Source organism: Thamnophis elegans, chromosome 1 (genome assembly GCF_009769535.1).
Source record: "Thamnophis elegans isolate rThaEle1 chromosome 1, rThaEle1.pri, whole genome shotgun sequence".
Lineage (NCBI taxonomy): Eukaryota > Metazoa > Chordata > Lepidosauria > Squamata > Colubridae > Thamnophis > Thamnophis elegans.
In genome coordinates this window covers 96,063,816-96,081,786 of record NC_045541.1, presented here as the reverse complement: position 1 = coordinate 96,081,786, position 17,971 = coordinate 96,063,816, and the positions used below count along the sequence as shown (strand labels likewise).

Genomic DNA, 17,971 nt, shown 5'->3' with positions numbered 1-17,971 from the left:
GAATTTCCCGATGGTAAGAACAATTAATCAATGCAATAGCTTGCATCCTGAAGCTGTAGGTATTTTTTTCAGTATTTTTTCAGTATTTTATTGTCACTTATAGGCCGCCCTTTTCCCTGAGGGGACTCAGGGCGGCTTACAACTCATGGGAAGGGGGTGCAAGACAGAACGTAAAATAATATGTGAGTACAAATAATAATAGCAATAAAACACAACATTCATGTCAACATTCGGGTGGGGTGTATGAAGATCTTATCCCCAGGCCTGACGGGATAGCCAGATCTTAAGGGCTGTGCGGAAGCTCTGGACTGTGGTGAGGGTGCGAATCTCTACGGGGAGATCGTTCCAAAGGGTCGGAGCTGCTACTGAGAAGGCTCTCCTCCGCGTAGTCGCCAGTCGGCACTGACTGGCGGATGGAACTCGGAGGAGGCCCACTATGTGCGATCTGATGGGACGAAGGGAGGTAATCGGTGCACCATTGCTGGAGGTTTTCGAGAGAAGATTGGACATCATCATGAGAATGTGCCCACAAGAAATGGTTAAGTGGGATATCTGTCCTGGGGCCACACAGCTATTCAGAAGGACTCAATAGTAGGCCTGCTCGGGGAACAAAAAGCAGAAAATCACATTGGAATGTATTGAATATGTAAAGCCAGATGTCTTACCACATTTTAGAGCAGAAGTAGAGCATCCTTTCTAGGACAAGAGGCTGCAATTCAACTTTGCCAACTGGGGAAAGGACCAAAGGAGACTTGACAATATGATGATCTCATCATTGAGCTTTGATTTCACATACACCTTACACCACCTGTTTTTCTTAAACAAAAAATTATGCAAACAAAATTAGTCCTTTCACTTTAATCATGGTTTGCACCATTTTCCAGAGGGATTTTATCCATAAGAAAATCAATCTAGATGATTCAAAAATAATTGTTATTGGTAGATAGGCATTGCCTTAACAAAAGCAGTGAAAGAGAGTGGTACAAATGCCCATTTATCATCAGGTTTTAATAGATTGTACTTTATTAATGTAACATTATAATGCACAAAGATCAAAGTGGGCACCAAGTGGTTGATTAGCTCAACTAAAGAAAAATGGTACTTGTTAATAAATGAACAAGGTTATAATAACCCAGTAAGTGCAAACAAAGTGAAAAGTTTAAAGTAGCACTATTATTTTATAGGAATCTAAAGAACCTCAGAAATAAATAGGAAAAGGTGCATTCAAGCATAAGAGTACCATCTGCTTGCAAATCTTTACACCTGACACATAAATACCAGGTTCTCCTCTGCAGCTGCCTCGTGATGCAGGGAAATGGGGTGGCTGCTTTAAAGAGACGCAAACAGTTAAAGACACTCAAAGCGCCTTTTGGAATTTTAGTCCAAAATACTGCAATAATTTAACAGCTTAAACTATTTTATTGCAATGAAAAGTATGAATTCCAGAATTCCAATTAATTTTTTAAAACATTTAGTACTGGATTTATGTGCACAAATGAGAAAGAGGAAAGTGTAAACTGTGAAATATGAAGATTTCAAGATTTTTTTTTAAAAAAAGAACTGACTGTAATAGATTAGAAAACAACATATTTTACTGAGGTTAATAGAATATGGTTAAGCAATCTGTTTAAGCTACATTGATTTATGTCACATTTTAAATGGGAAATTTATTATTAGTCAAATTCTTGTCAAATAATCATTATTTTTTCATACTTGTTTAGGATGGAAAAGGTAAAAATCAGAAAAAAATAATTCATTTGCACATTTTATTCTCTCAGACATATATCTACATATACAACACTTGTCATTACTTTTAAATATATTTCTGAAGCATTTTCTTTTCAAAAAAACAATATTTATAACACTGGGAATAAGTAAGAAGCAACTATCTTTATTTCTGATACAAAGCAAGATAAACTGCACCTTCATTTCTTTCATAAAAATCGATACTACTCCTTGCTTAAAATTCAAGATGTGTGAACATTTCCTATATTAGTTTAGAAGTTCAACAAATGTACTGTTTCTTTTTGCATCACTTCCAGATAAGCTGAAAGGGATCATATGGGAGAATAAGTACTTAATATGTTTATATTTACTCCAGTATATGAATGACGTTATAAACATATTTTTACACTGGATGTATCTGCAGAATAATGTCCTCGAACCAGTTTTTAAGAATTAAAAAAGTAATTTTTATAAAGCAATTTAATCATAAAGAAGTAGAATCATGTAGCTGTCCTTTCATGAGTTTTTCTCCCAAACTTCACACCCAAGTGATAAAGCAGAACACCTTTCACTATATTCTTTCACTTGTTATTTTTAAAAAATAAGAGTCTAGTATTTTGGCCTGTATTTTTGTAAACCCTGCAGATAGGCATAACGTGTGTAAAACGAAGACACAAGAATAGGAATTTTTCACCTCATTGCAATGTAGCAGTTAAATGTATAACCAGCAGAAGGCACTAAAGCTTTGATTCTGAAGTTCTTACTCTTAAAACAAGCCTGTTGGTTTCAGTCATTTAATCAGGTGTGAGGGATTCAAGGATTGTGCACTGGATTGAATTGATTCATACAAGTATAACATGGGGTAAGATGGCAACAAGTTTAACAAGGTGCACTTTTGGAAAATAGAATTGTTCCCCCATGACCACAAAGGCATGAAAATGGCAACAGTTTACCTAAGTAACTCCCATAATTCACCCCTCCAGTACATTTAGACATGCAATGTTACACAATAATGCAACACAAACAGGAAGTGATCAGTTTGGGGCATCTTTGCGGGTATTGTGAAGTGTTCATCCTTAGTGCACGTATGTCAGCTACCCTGCTACAACGGCAAAATACTGCTGCATCTTCAGAGGCACCCAGCAAAAGCCAAACAATTAACAAGTTTAATTCATCTGCAGCAACTGGCAAGTTATTGGCAGGACAAAGCTTCACCCTTCTTCATTCTGAAGCAGCTCAGTATTTTATCCAACCTGCCACTAAAAGCAAAAACACAGAAATGAATTTTAGCTACTTTTTACAGGTAAGGGCATTATTCAATTTCTCACTTGCAAGCATAACCTTGTTTTATTTCAACCCCCACCCCACTTTTCCAGGCTACTTTTAGGTTATGAAAAATCTTCCTTAAATATAGTATTTTGAAGAAAAAAAAACAAGTAATAATGATACTTGTTTTCTAATGCATTTGAGTTTTATTGTATTCCAAACAACAATTCTGGACCATGAGTTTATGTAAAGGAAGCAAATGCATTTTAAGATACAAGGAAAAGTTGTTGTGTAAGAAAAGTAAAAATTTATGCAGCAATTACAATGATCACATTTAAAATAAAGACTGTGTAAATCCATTGCTTATATCCTGAGATTAGTCTACCTATTTCAGCTTTAAATGGAATTCTGAAGATGGGAGCACTTCAGAACTGCCCCGACTGGCTCACACACAATGCTGATGAAAATTCTAAGTCATCAGGTAGAATTGTCTGGAAGCTGACCCACGGCAAATGGACTTCTTCTTCTTCTTCTTTTTTTTTTTGGGGGGGGGGGTTGAAATTTCTGTTAGTCTGAAGAAGCGACTTGGATAAGCAGCAAAATGTTTCAAACCAAAAAAGGAAAGGGGTTGCCATGACTCAACTTCCAGACATCTCTACTTCAAGACTCTATCCCAAATCTATACAGAAGAAGAAAGCAGTGATCTTGACAAGATAATGGATCAAGCCATCATATGCTGTAAAAATGGGACCAAATGTGTAAACACAGCTTAGTGGATCTGTCTAAGCCTGTGATGGCAAACCTATGGCACACGTGCCGGAAGTGGCATGCAGAGCCATTTCTCCGGGCATGCCACCTGTCACCCATTTCTCTTCTGGGTACCGGCATGCACAAGCTGCTCTTCACGTGTGTGGAAGTGCTGGAAACCAGAAGAGCAGCTCCCTGGTGTGTATGCACGTGCCAGGAATCTGAACTTCTGAGTTTTGGCATGTGCATGTGTGCCGGCCAGATGGTCTTCACGCATGCACCAGAAGACCAGGTGACCAGTGTGCATACACACTCCGGAAACTCAGACTCCTGGCACACGCATGCACGCAGGGGAACTGCTTTTTGGTTTCCGGCATTCCCGTGCATGTGCACCAGGGAGCTGCTCTTCCAGTTTCAGGTGCTCCCACGTGCGCGAAGACCAGCTTGCCATGCTTCCATCTTGGCACAGTGCTAAAAAGGTTCGCCACATTATCTAAATAATTGCAATTGCCTGGCCAAAATGCTGAAGTCATTTATCCTAAAGTTTCAATACACAAAGAAACACTTAAAAGAGACATAAGAGTGACTGATATCAAGCCAGGTACATTGATACGTTTTGTGAGATACTGAGGGAAAAAAAATCAGAAGAAAGCCTTCACACCCTGTCTAAACTGGCAATGTAAGAAACAATAACTGGAAAATCCTGGCCGTTGATCTTATCCATCCAAATTTGATTCTTCACTTCTTACCCTTAGATTGCCTTTGTCTGGTTCATGGCTTCCAGATTCAAGACGTTTCTCCATTTCTTCTTGTTTTCGTTTTTTTTGTTCCACAGAAGAGAGATTCTTAATACCACGAGATGCAGCCTTTGGAAAAGAAACAACGGGACATTACATTACATCTCATTTTTATATCAGCAAAATAAATTTAGTTCTCTAATTTGTATTCCATATAGAACTCCAATAAATCTGTATTAAATTTACATAACCTTACCAGGGGTGGATTCTGGCTGCTGCCACTGGCTCAGGGACGTGCCACGCACGTTCGTGCGCTTGATGTGCAGTACTGAAAAAAATGCTTCTGCGCATGCACAAAAGCAAAAAACAAGAGGGTGGTGCCTATGATGCTGCCGATAGAATCAGTTTGGGAGCATGGCAGGCTGAGTTACTATGTACTTGTCTGAACCGGTAGAAACCCACCTCTGAACTTTACTTAGAAGAGTGATAACATATGACTGTAAAAGCATGGGCTTCAACAACAACAAAAACGCTACAGGAAAACATTTTAGGGAAGCATTTGGACAAGTTTTATTCTCCCTCCTCTACAAAAATGAGGAGGGTCAGGAAGCATATTTTGAAGCTTCCTTGAGAAGCAATTCTCAGTAGGGTTCCCCCCCCACCCCAATAGATGGCTGTTTATTATTTTTATTTACTTATTAAATATATGTGCCATCCATTTCACTGATAAGGAGATTCTTATCAAATATGGGTGAGAAAATATGCTATATATACATGTTCTTCCTTTGATATACAGGATTATTGCTATTTATCGGCTGTCCATCAATCAGTCACAACTGATTATTATCAGTCACAACTGATCACAACACATGATATTGCTGTTCACATTTTCTCTAATGCAGATGTTAAAAAGAAGCAACTGACTGGAATTTGACACCTGTTAAAAAGCAAAGGCAAAACTTCTCATTCCACTGAAGAATTGGAAACAAACAACACCCATTGCACTTCCATGTTAAAAAAGAAAAACTGAAATAACTGCAGTTATTTCTTCTATAGAATTGAACCTATTCAAACCTAGCATAGAACAGAGGATATCTACATTTTCTTTGCCCTACCTAAATCTACAATGTGTGCTAAAGACTAGCTAGTTTTTCCCCTTACTTTGGGGGATAATCCCCCATTTCTCACTCATTTTTTAAGTTAACTACAGACTCAGCCGTGGTAGTTTTATTTGGGAAAAAAACTACCCTAAAATACATTAAATTCACAAAAGGGGCAGGAAACACCATGCAGAAATTAAAATTTTTAAATGAACCCCCCCCCCCCGAATGTGTCAGGAAATACTTGAAAAAGCTGTCTTAACTTGTATTTATTTATTTTTTCCTGTTGCTTTGCCTGATCTTATGCCAAAACTAAATATGTGGTTTAAAACTTGTGATTTTGGCATTATTATACAAGTTCTCTCCTTTGCTGCAAAGAGGATTTTTGTAATAGTGGTGGTGGCAGGGACGGATTGCGCCAGAAAAATGTATGTATAGGTGTTGAGAGCATCAAATGGGAGGCCTCCCACCATAAAGAAATAGTTCAAGCAAAGAGTCAATTTATAGGTATTATCTTTTTGGTCAACCTTCAAATACTAGAGCAAAGTTTGGGCAGTGTGTTTGAAAGAACACCAATCTATCAGGAATCCTGAACTTTGGTATTTTTGCTTTACTTAAATCAGTGATGCCTGCACATTTAATCTTGACATTCTCAGCCCAACTCCTCTCCATTTCAATTGGAATAATAAATTTGAGCGACTTCTGTTACCTCTTCTAGTGTTTCTTCAAGGACATCATTGATATTTAGATTGTTTTAGACATAAGAGCCTGTTAATCTGCAGGTCTTTCTCTATAAATTATTGTGAACAGCTCCCCCAACACCATTGCAAATATTATCTCATTGTTTCTTATTTCACATATCCATGATCTTATTACTTCTCATTAATAAGCACTGAGTAGGTTGTTTTTTTTTTTGAAGGGACATGGTGATTCATTGGATAAGACGCTAATATTGTCAATCAGAAAGTTTGGCAGTTCAGTGGTTCAAATCCCTAGTGTCACGTAACGGAATGAGATCCCGTTATTTGTCCCAGCTTCTGCCAATCTAGCAGTTTGAAAGCACATAAAAATGCAACTAGAAAAACAGGAACCCCTTTGGTGGGAAGCTAACAGCGTTCCGTGACCCTTTGGCGTTTTGTCATGCTGGCCACATGACCACGGAAACGTCTTCAGAGCACTGGCTCTTCGGCTTTGGAACGGAGATGAGCACCACCCCCTAGAGTCGGGAAGGACTAGCACATATGTGCAAGGGGAACCTTTATCTTTACCTTATTTTTTGGAAAGTTAGTTGTAGTGCTGAGTTTCAGTATAACCCCATTGCCAATAGTATAATAATGGCCAGTTTGCACATTCTTAAGAGATGCTGTTTCCAGGAAAGATCTTTCTATTGTTCACACTCATTATAGGAGGAGGTTTTCTTTTAATCTATTGCTGTTCCAAATATCCAATTACCTCCATTTGTCTTTTTTCTGCTGCTTCTGCAAGTTGCTGCCTTCTAATTTCCTGAAGAAAACATATAACAATAGTTACAAAGATATTTCATATCACCAATGCAGACGTAACAGACAGGGTTTTCAAAAGGGTTTTCCAAATATCTTACAACCTTTCAAAATCCTAGAAATGAGCATTCATTTTTTAAAATGCCAATTCTGGTCACATTATTTAATGTTGACAAAAGAGAATTGCCAGAGAGAAATCCTTAGTCACTGTAAGGAGCCATGTACTTCCACCGCTGGGGTTCTGTCATCCACATAAAACCAAGCAGTAACATTTCACAGGTCATTAAACTACACATGTGAAAGACTAAACGGTGCTTCCAGCTGAATAAGTGAAAAACCCATTTTGTTAGCTACTTTTATCTTGAGTTTGTTATATCTGATTTGGGACAATCAAAATTCAAGCCAACAGTCAGACGTCAAATAAATCAGCTTGTCTCATCTTCAATTTAAGTATGTACCAGTGTGAATTAAATTTGCGTAGAAAAAACAGTTTTTCTGGTAGTTTTATTTTATTTTTTTATTGAATTTAAATGATGGTCATCTCACTGTTACAATGATTTTGGGTGGTTTCCAATATGAATCCTGCAAGAATATTTTATCAGCTACATTACAATCTTATTGTGGTCATTCTTGGTAATAGAGTGGAATTTTAGTGACTTTCCTTGCTAACTTTTGTATATTGTACATTTAGAAGAAGAAGAATGTGGAAGGAGATTATAAGCACTTTATCATGGGAAAAAAAGATTTTAGGATCCCCTTGAGATATTACCAGAATGCCTCTGGCCCCCAAATAGGACCATAAACTTTCTTAGAAAATTCAAATGATGAGTGGCTGCAACTCCGTATTGTGGAACTGTGCCTGCTTGTCACAACAAAGAAGAGGGTTAATGCACAACATTTTGCAGCAAGGGCAGATAAAAGAGGATCACAAATTGCTTTTTAGAAAATTAATGCTTGTATCAGTGAATATATTTATTTATTTATAATTTCAACTTCTATAGCTGATCTCTTATATACAACTCCAGATGGCTATCAATGATTAAAAATAATAACATAAACAATATATAGAGGTGGCTACGTCAGAGTGGGTAGGGTAGAAGGCAAACAATTATCAACAAACAACCGAATAGTGGCTCACACACTGTCCTGGCTCACTACTGTGGAGAAAGCGGAGACTTTAGGACGCTGCTAAAAGTCAGACAGGGTCAAAATTTTGCAAACTTTGGGGTAAATGCAGGGGTGGGCTTCAAAAATTGCAACAACGGGTTCGCTGCCCCACTGCTGGGTGGATGTGGCCATGGACTAGTTGGCCTCCTGCACCACGGTGGAGGGGGGTGGTTTTCACCCTCCCCAGGCTCTGGAGGCTTTTCTTGGACTTCTGGAAAGGCTTCCCTGCTTCCCCCAGGCTCCAGAGGCTCTCTGGAGACCGGAACAGGCCCGTTTCCGGACTTCTGGACCCTTCAGTTGGCCCGTTTATCCCCCCTCGCTGATCCTCCATGCGGGCCCTGCACTTATCTGGCATGATGAACAGGCCACGTGGAGACTCCTGGGAAGGGTGGGGTGGGTGGAGCCAGCCAGGGGCAGCATTTGGGGGTTTGCCAAACTGGGCAGAATCCTAGCTAGAGGCTCATCCGAATCGGTGCAAACCCCTATCAGCCCAACCCTGTGTAAATACTATTCCAGAGGGCAGAGGCAGAAAAAAAAGATGTGACCTAAAGCATTAAACCAGCTGTATTTTTTCAGATGGGCAGAGATAACTTCAGGCAGAAAAATCTTTCTGCAAATATTCTGGCTCCATGCTACGAAGGGCTTTAAATTAGTAGGTTCCTATCACAGTTCTTTTCTGAATAGGCTGAATACCATTTTGTGACGCAGCCCACAGCATGTTCTCCAACACAACCCAATCCCTAAAATTTTGGACCTTGTTTATTAAAGGAAAATAAGTTACTTGACTTTTCTGATATAAGGAAGTTATTGTGTGAGGACTTTTCAGTAAGCCCACAGCCTTGCATTAATTCACATTGACTTGAACTCGCCTGGCTATCTGCATCTCCTCAGTTTTTCAATCAAACCTCCAATCTATGCACACCAACTTTGCAACAAAACCCAATCATAGAAAACGAAGGACTTGCTTTTGCTTGTAGCTAAGATTTTATTAACTCTCCATCAGTCAAACACTTCATAAAGAGTGTCATTCCTATCCAGATCACTTCCTTTATAAAGAGGTCTGAAGCTATGCGTTCAACCAAGCAATTATTTGACATTCCCGGGAATAAATCAAATGGTTTGAAAACAAACAAGCTTTTTTCCAGCAGGGCTTATTCATCCTAAATTTTATTCTCCCTTTGGCATTTTTGAAAGATGGCACTGTCATTGTTATATATATATTTTATTTTTTTGTGCTTATGTAGCACAGGCATTGCAATGATGGACCTTTGGGTACACACTGATCCGGCTCCTCCAGTGCACAAAGGCAAGATAAGGAAATAATAAAACAGACATGCCCTTACCTGTGAAAAGAATAATTGATCCTGAACTAAGCAGTTAAATTTGGACCACAAAACACATAGTATTTTTTTTTTAATATTACAAGGCGGAACCTGGGAGTAAGTAAACTCAACAGGGCTTGGTTTTGGAGAAACACCGGGCTTTGCTCGTACTTCAAAGCTGTTGTATTTTTCATACATAATCTAACAATTAATAAACAAAGGGAGGGGGCAAGCTCGGCGAAGGCTTAAGGGCATTTTAGACATGCTGCATGAAGGAGGATTTAAAAAAAACAATCTGGAATTTTTCGGAAGGCGAACGCTGAACGACACCTGGGATTGCCCAGAAAAGCCAAAAGGAAGGAGAAACCCCCAGCCGCCACGGAACGAGTTTCGGCAGCCCGATCTCGCCCCACTTACTGGGTCCGGCGTCTCCACCACTTGGTCGGCGGTTCCCCCCAGGCAGGGCAGGCACAACCCCATTCCGACTTGCCTGCAACACTCCGCCGGCCAGAGCCCAAGCGGCGAGTCCAAGCTGGAACCCCGCCCCGCCGTCCTTTGACCGGCGGGCCTCCTCCCAAGCCACCCACCGCCAGGCTGCCTTCCTGTGCGAACCACGGACGGCGCCACCTGCCGCTCCGGAGCCGGAGGGAAGAGGGGAGGACGCTGGCACGACCGTGGGAGAGAGCAGAGTTCCGTCTGCGTGGGATTCGTCGAGCAGGAGAGAAAGAGGGAGAGCAAAACTAGCAGAAGTTTCGCAACTTCTGCCGCCGCGGCGTTAGCAATCAGGCCTGCGGTTGCCTGGCCGTTTGTATTGGTTATTTCTCAGACCGTAGCAAATGCATCTCTTTAGCAGATGCCTCTCTTTAGCAAAGGCCGATGCTGCGAGGTTCTCAGGGTGCTGAGTGCAACCGTTACCCAGAAGTAAACCTAACTGAAGCCAATAAGACTTCTTCCTTCTGATTGGGTTGAGTCGTTAAGCTGGTGTAGGTTTCCTCTGGACCCTTTGCTGGCGCTGTCCTTATTGCCTGATTGATTTAATATGGAACCACATAATGTACCAAGACTGTATTACTATTCTTCTTCTCTTCCTTACTAGTATCTATCTCTTCCAACTGATTACTATAGCCATGCTGCTTGTATCTTTCAACATACTGTTTTTATTTGTTTCCTAGTACGATTTGATAGCTTATTAGTAACCTTGACTATCACGAAGTGTTGTATCTTTATTCTTGATGAATGTATTTTTATTCTCCTTATGTACACTGAGAGCATATGCACCAAAGACAAATTCCTTGTATGTCCACACTTGGCCAATAAAGAATTCTATTCTATTCTATTCTATTCTATTCTATTCTATTCTATTCAGTTTATTTGTGGAGTCCCAATACCACTTCCCGGTAAGAAAGATAGTCACCAGTCCCTCTTCCGAACGGGAGGTGACAAATTCTGGCAGCTGCTGACATGCTCACCTTTTGATCTATGGAAACCTATATTTCGGATGTATCTTGGCTACTTTATCAAGGAGAATTCTTTCGAATCAGAGTCATGATTTGCAAGACAGTTGTGTTAAGGTGATAAGATAATGTGACTTTATTGTCATTTTTTTATTGCAAGCACATATGCCCACATTAAAAATGAAATTCTGTTGCCTGCTCGCAAGAGAAAGTGTATGTCTACCCTACCTGCTGAAAGAACAGGTGGCATCTGTGATCAGGGGAACCTTTTCACTAATTCATCTTGTGTTTCAATGGCACCCTTTCCTGGGAGTCATGCTTACTGTTACTCATGCACTAGTCATTTCTGTATTGGATGGCTTCAATGTGCTCTAGATCAATACCATCTAGAATTCTGTCTGGGAGCTGCAACTTCCAGAATGTAGCAATACGTACAATTTTGGGTGATTCACAGTTTGCCCATGTTAACACTGATTTTCATGAGTGTTGCTGTCCCCCATTTGCTCCTGGGTACAATCAAGATGCTTGTTATCATCTATAATACCCTACCTGACACAAGACTAGGCTATTAGTGGAACCCCCTCTTTATGAGGATAAAGTAGGCAGATAGAGCACGCTCCAGATCTCTTCCTAAGTAGCTGATCCAGCCTGTTGGAATAGCGTCCCACCTAAAATCTGAGAGTGGGGAGAGGAGTCCTATCCTTTCAACCTTCCAAAAGTCAGTGAAGACTTGATTCTTCTCCCACCATTGGACTAAAATGGAGTTGAGTCAAGGAATCAACCATTTGGTGATTTGGTGCCTGGTGGGAAGAGTATAATCTGGGTATAGTCTGTATTTATTGGTTGCTGGGAGTTACTTGATACCTCTATCACAGGATTGGTGAACCTTTTCGGCACTGAGTTGATGCACATACCAGGCGGCTCGTCCTCTGGTTTCTAGTGTGCACATGCATCTGGTATTCTAGTTTCTAGAGCAGCTGGCTGGTGTGCATGCATGTACCGGAAACCATTAGAGCTGCTGTCCGATGTTTGCATCCATTCGGTGCCAAAAAGGTTCACCAACCCTGGTTTAGACAGTGCTCCGGCGCTCCTGTGCATGTGAAGACCAGGTGGCCTTTCTGCCAGAATCCGGTAGAGCAATGGGCGATGGCTCGTGTGCTGGGAGAGATGGCTCTGTGTGCCGCTTCTGGCATGCGTGTCACAGGTTCACCCTCACGGCTCTATCAAATGCAGGGTGGGAAAGAGTTTCTATAGATGCTTAGATTGAAAGTTTGGTCCTTGCTCAAAACAGGCAAGCTTTTAAAAGTGGGAAGGCTTTATAATTAAAATTGTTCTATTTGCAAAGTTTTGTATGGAGATTTCCCTTTATTTATTTTATTAAATGTGTAGCAGGCTTTTCTGGGTATAGAAATACCCAAGGCAGCTTAGAATTCAAATAAAAAAATAGATTGTCATAAAAGCTATTACAATTTAAGTCAGATAATAGTTTGTATTTTTGTATTTGTATTTAAGTTTATTTATATGCCGCCCTTTTCCCTGGGGGGACTCAGGGCGGCTTACAACTTAAAAAGGGGGGGGGGAACAAACTTTTAACATATAGAACAAACATCATTAAAACACAACATTCATACCATTCGGGCGGGTTGCAATCTTTAGCCCCAGGCCTGACAGGAAAGCCAGTTTTTAAGGGCTGTGCGGAAGGTCTGGAGGGTGGTGAGGGTATGGATCTCCACGGGGAGATCGTTCCATAGGGTCGGAGCTGCCACTGAGAAGGCCCTCCTCCGCGTGGTCGCCAGTCGACATTGACCGGCGGATGGAACTCGGAGGAGGCCTAATCGGTGAGATCTAATTGGTCGAATGGAGGTGATTGGCAGTAGGCGGTCTCTCAAGTACCCAGATCCACTACCATGGAGGGCTTTATGGGTGGCAAGTAGCACCTTGAAGCGTATCCGGAGATCGACAGGTAGCCAGTGCAGCTCGCGGAGGATAGGTGTTACGTGGGTGAAGCGAGGTGCACCCACAATCGCTCGCGCGGCCGCATTCTGGACTAGCTGAAGTCGCCGAATACTCCTCAAGGGCAGCCCCATGTAGAGCACTTTGCAGTACAAAGTTTGACACAAGGAATGTGGATTTTGCCAAAAAAAACCCCAAAAAACCCAAGCAACTAGGAGCCATAGACCAGCATAGAACATTCCTTGCCACTTATTGAAAGACAAAATGTGGAAGCTTTTAGGCTATTCTTATAATTTAAGCAAATTACATCTTCTCAATGAAAAGGCCCGCAAATACTTTTTGCTAGTTCGAAGTTGACATCATATGAATGGACAAAAGCTTAATAAGGTCTTTCAGTTGCTAGTAGAAAGTAGTAGTAATAACAGTTGGGTTTTAAGGTTTCTTTCATCCTTAAATTATTACTTGTATTGATGCAGAAATAATAATGTGCTAATGTGATGTGCAGATAAGTGAAAAACTGTTGAAAAGTGATCCATAAGTAAAAAAAGTGGTCTGAAAGGGATTAGTATGTCCTCTTGAGTTAATGGCACAGGAATGCCACCTGTCTCCAAGAATTCGACTTGATAAACAATATATCTCCCTGTTCAGATTTTTTTATTTAAGATAATAATAATTGCTTGAAAAGAAAAATGACTGAGCGCCTTAATGCTTTATTCAATTACCTTCATGATGAGTATAAAAAGATTGCTTTCCCCTTGATGTGCTTTTAAATTTTAATTTGAGTGGTTTTAGAGCAAACTGGAAGTGAGAGACTGCCTCCGTAGAAATAGTAGGCAATCAGTGCTGACAGGTTAAGAACTGATATATGCCTTTAATATTCACTTCAGGGTGAGAATATTTCAATTTAGTTTCAAAGTGATCTTTAATAAATCATGTAGTGCTTTGTCAAGTCAAACCTATTTTGAAAGCTAAAGTTTAGGGAACTGAAAAATATTGCAGCAGATGAGACACACAATCTGAAGTGTTAATAAAAGGATAGTAATGAAGCAAACAGAATGTTCAAATTATTATCCATTTCATCACGATAACTCCAATGTCCATGCCTGGAATCCATATGCAAGTATTGTATATACTACTGCATAATATAACAACTTTATCCACTTTTTCTCATGTAATACAGGTAGTCCTTGACTTATAACCACAACTGAGCCCAACATTTCTGTTAAGCAAAACAGTTAAATGAGTTTTTTCTCATTTTATGACCTTTCTTGCCATCAATTTTAAATGTATCATTGTAGTTGTTAAATTGCAAACACAGTTGTTAAGTGAATCTGGCTTCCACCATTGACTTTACTTGTCAGAAGGTCACAAAAGATCATCAAAAGATCTCAGGACACTGCAACCGTCATAAATATGAGTTAGTTGCCAAGCTTCTTAATTTTGATCACATGACCATGGAGATGCTTCAAGAATTGTAAGTGTCAAAAAATGGTCGTAAATCACTTTTTTCAGTGCCGTTGTAACTTCAAAAAGTCACTAAGCAAACTGTTGTAACACAAGAACTACTTGTAGTAAGGTAGTGGTACCAAGCAACATGATCATGCTTCAGTCTCACAAATGATTGTTCAATCCATTCAGTTCACAAACCGCTTTGAAAAAGAAAACCAAACTCATGTTCTAGTTCAGTTCAAACTCAAGGCCAGTGGGTCGAATGCAGCCTATGGGATGCTTAGATCTGGCCCGCAGGGCCACCCTGGAAACAGCAAAGGACTGGCCCACAGTGCCTTTTCCAGGAAAAAAAGGATCTTGGGGAGGCCATGCCCAGCCCTCTTGGCCTCCATTTTTAGCCACAATTGGCTCCTGCAGCCTCTGCCAACGAACATGGAGCCCAGGAGGACCATGCACGCCCTCCATGAGCTCCGTTTTCACTGGCAGAAAGCTGCAGGAAGCCATCAATGAGTGATGTCGAACTGGCCATGTCTCCCACGGCCCCCAAGGCCAAACACAACCCTGATGAAATCGAGCTCAACACCCCTGTTCTAGTTTGACCACTTGAGTTGTGAACTAGATGCCTTTTCATTTGATCAGATCACTCCCAAATGTCTGTTGAAAAGGAAATCTGTGAACTCTACATAGGCCTTACTAAACATATATATTTTTAATCAGTAGGGTGTCTAGTCTGTTTTGTTTTCTTTCTCTATAGAGGGGAAACTAACTTTAAAGCCCAGTGTGTTTAACTAAATTCATCAAGATGTTTACTAACTCTTCAGCTTAAATAAACCACCCCTTAGTATTTATTCACCTTAATTATAGTTAAGATTACAAATATATTGTAAAGCAAGTATGCCGATTCATGGACCTGTAAGCTTTTGCAGCTTCTTTGGGGTTTGAAATTATGGAAAGATTGGAAAACATCTTCATTTTAAAACTTAATTTAAATACAGTACATGCAGCTTTTTTATTATTATCAAGGCTCATTCTCAGGACATAGTTATGCTATTTCAGATTACTTGTGGTTTTCTAATTCCTTTCTGAGCCAAATAAAATCAGAATCTAATATGATTTCCATATACAGTATTGGTTTAGGACACCTGATGTGATTATTTAACAATGGATTGTGGGTTAATGTGTTGTATAATTGTAGCTTCTTGACATTTCTCATGATTTTATGAGCCAAGGTGGCGCAGTGGTTAAATGCAGCACTGCAGGCTACTGCTAGATCAGCAGTTCAGCGGTTTAGTGACTCAGCCTTCCATCCTTCCGAGATGGGTAAAATGAGGACCCAGATTGTTGGGGGCAATATGCTGACTCTCTGTAAACCGCTTAGAGAGGGCTGAAAGCCCTATGAAGCGGTATATAAGTCTACTGCTATTGCTATTTCTTTTTTGCTATTCTTTACCTTTTTCCTTCTACTCTGAGCAATCATTCATCTTCAGCTGTCTTCCCCATTGAATTACTGTCTTCCCAAATGTGTGCATATTGATTAATTTACTCACAATCTCTTCCTTCTTTCTCTTGGCTTTTCAACCTCAGCTTATCTACCAATTCTAAATCTTCATTCTTTACCTGTGATGAACTTGGTTTCATTACTTGGTTGTAAGCTGCCTAGAGTTGCCCCTAGGTGAAATAAGAAGTGTATGAAATAAATAAATTCATACATACATACCAAGAGTGGGTTCCTACCACATTGGTACCGTATCGCTTAGTGTGCGCTTTGCAGGCGTGCTTGCGTGCCAGATGTGTGTTGCTCGTGCATGCGTGGTTCACTGTAAATTGTTCTATGCATGCGCAAAGACCATGAAAAGCTAATAAAAACCATGCTGGCAACGGCAGCAGAGACTGGGGAACCGGTTCTGGGGCATGGCCAGCCTGGGTTGCTGCCGGTTCTGTGACCCAGGACTAATTACCCTTGCTGGTTCACCCGAACCAATGCAAACCAGTAGAAATCCACCTCTGATACATACGTACATACGTACATACATATATACATAAATATGAATATATTGAGTATTTATACATGGGAAGAACAATTGCCTATACATATTGTTCAGTCTTCAAGTAACAGATGTATTTGAAGCATTGCTTGTGTTTTGTAAAAAAAAAAAAAAAAACCTGTACAGTGTCCCATGTGCATTGTGATTACCTTTTTCCCCTTAAAATAAGACCTCCCCAGATAATAAGCCCGATCAGGTTTTTGAGTGTATGTGCTAAAATAAACCCTCCCTGAAGTTAAGCCATCCCTGAAAATATTGCAACAGAGCAGCAGCCATGAAGTGACTACACTTTATGCCTCCTGTACCTCAAAAATTATAAGACCTCCCCAAAAATAAGGCTAAGCACTTATTTCAGGGGTCAAAAGAAAATAAGACCCTGTCTTATTTTCAGGAAAAAGATAGCAACTTCAGGAACTGCTAGTTCCAATGTTGCTTTTCAGAATCTTAGACCCAATCAGCAGACTAAAATATTAATAACACAACAGCAAATCATTATAAGTATTATATGTAATACAATTAAATGTAAATATAATAAATAACATAAATGCAGTAGCCATTTCTTTTAAAAAAAACTTCTCTTTTCCTAATTATTTTAAACTAATGTTTGAAGGACCGCTCAAAGTATGCAGAAATAAATATATTTAATGTAGTAGTGTTTTTCTCCAGCTATGCTGGTTGGCTAATTGAAGCTTTGACAAAGCTGTAGTGCATAGCATCCTTGCTGGTGTCATGATGGGTTGCTAATTACTTTGTGATCTGTGACAGGTGCTGAAGTCAAGAACACCACAGTGTCCTCTATACCTCCTTACCTACAGTGATATATTGAATAGAGCAATAGTCGCATTAACAGATCCCCACTTTCCATCCCTCTGGGATTTCTGCTTATATCCACTTTCTAAAAAGCAGAACCTACGTTGCTTAAATATGTATTCTATATAGGGCTGCAAGAGGTTTTCCATCAGTGGTGGGATTCAAATAATTTAACAACTGGTTCTCTGCCATAATGACCATCTGGGTAGGTGGGGCTCAGTGGTCATGTGACTGGGTGGGTGTGGCCAACTCAAGGTCACTCAGGTTGATGGGTGCTTCACCTTAGCTGTTACAATGTAATAAGGGTTAACTGGAGAGGCAGTTTCTGTAAGCAGGTCAATACCAATATTAGGCTAGAAACAACACTAGAATGTTTCCTTCCTGCCTTCCTTACAGGATTAGCCCTGTAAGTGGAAAAAAACAAAACGAAATGAGATTTCTTCTAACAATCAGTTCTCTGAACTACTTAGAAAGTTACCAACCGGTTCTCCCGAATAGGTGTGAACTGGCTGAATCCCACCACTGTTTTCCATTATGCTACTTTGTAGGTTTTTATTTGGCTCACTGTGATGTGTGAACACACCCCAAGAAGGACGCCAAAGCTCCTTTGGGCAACAAACCAGAATTTAAATCCAATGCTAGTGGGTAAAAATTGTGTTAGATTTCTGTACAACTGAAATTATATGATCTTGTGCTT

General features: G+C 40.1%; 1 protein-coding gene across 1 annotated transcript; it reads right to left on the bottom strand.

The window, feature by feature from the left end:
• Window positions 1–1,752: 1,752 nt before the first annotated feature.
• Window positions 1,753–10,120, bottom strand: SVIP (small VCP interacting protein). The gene is made up of 4 exons (XM_032226790.1): window positions 9,981–10,120; window positions 7,028–7,078; window positions 4,488–4,604; window positions 1,753–2,984 (listed from the first exon to the last, which is right to left on the bottom strand). The coding sequence occupies exons 1-4, from the start codon at window positions 10,041–10,043 to the stop codon at window positions 2,970–2,972; spliced, it is 246 nt and encodes an 81-aa protein (XP_032082681.1). The 5' UTR covers window positions 10,044–10,120; the 3' UTR covers window positions 1,753–2,969.
• Window positions 10,121–17,971: the final 7,851 nt, after the last annotated feature.

Coding starts and splice junctions, on each gene's coding strand:
- SVIP (XM_032226790.1), bottom strand. CDS start 10,043: ATGGGGTTGTGCCTGCCCTGCCTGGGGGGAACCGCCGACCAAGTGGTG. Junction 7,079..9,980: donor TGGTGGAGACGCCGGACCCA/GTAAGTGGGGCG, acceptor TGTTTTCTTCAG/GAAATTAGAAGGCAGCAACT. Junction 4,605..7,027: donor CAGAAAAAAGACAAATGGAG/GTAATTGGATAT, acceptor TCTTTTCCAAAG/GCTGCATCTCGTGGTATTAA.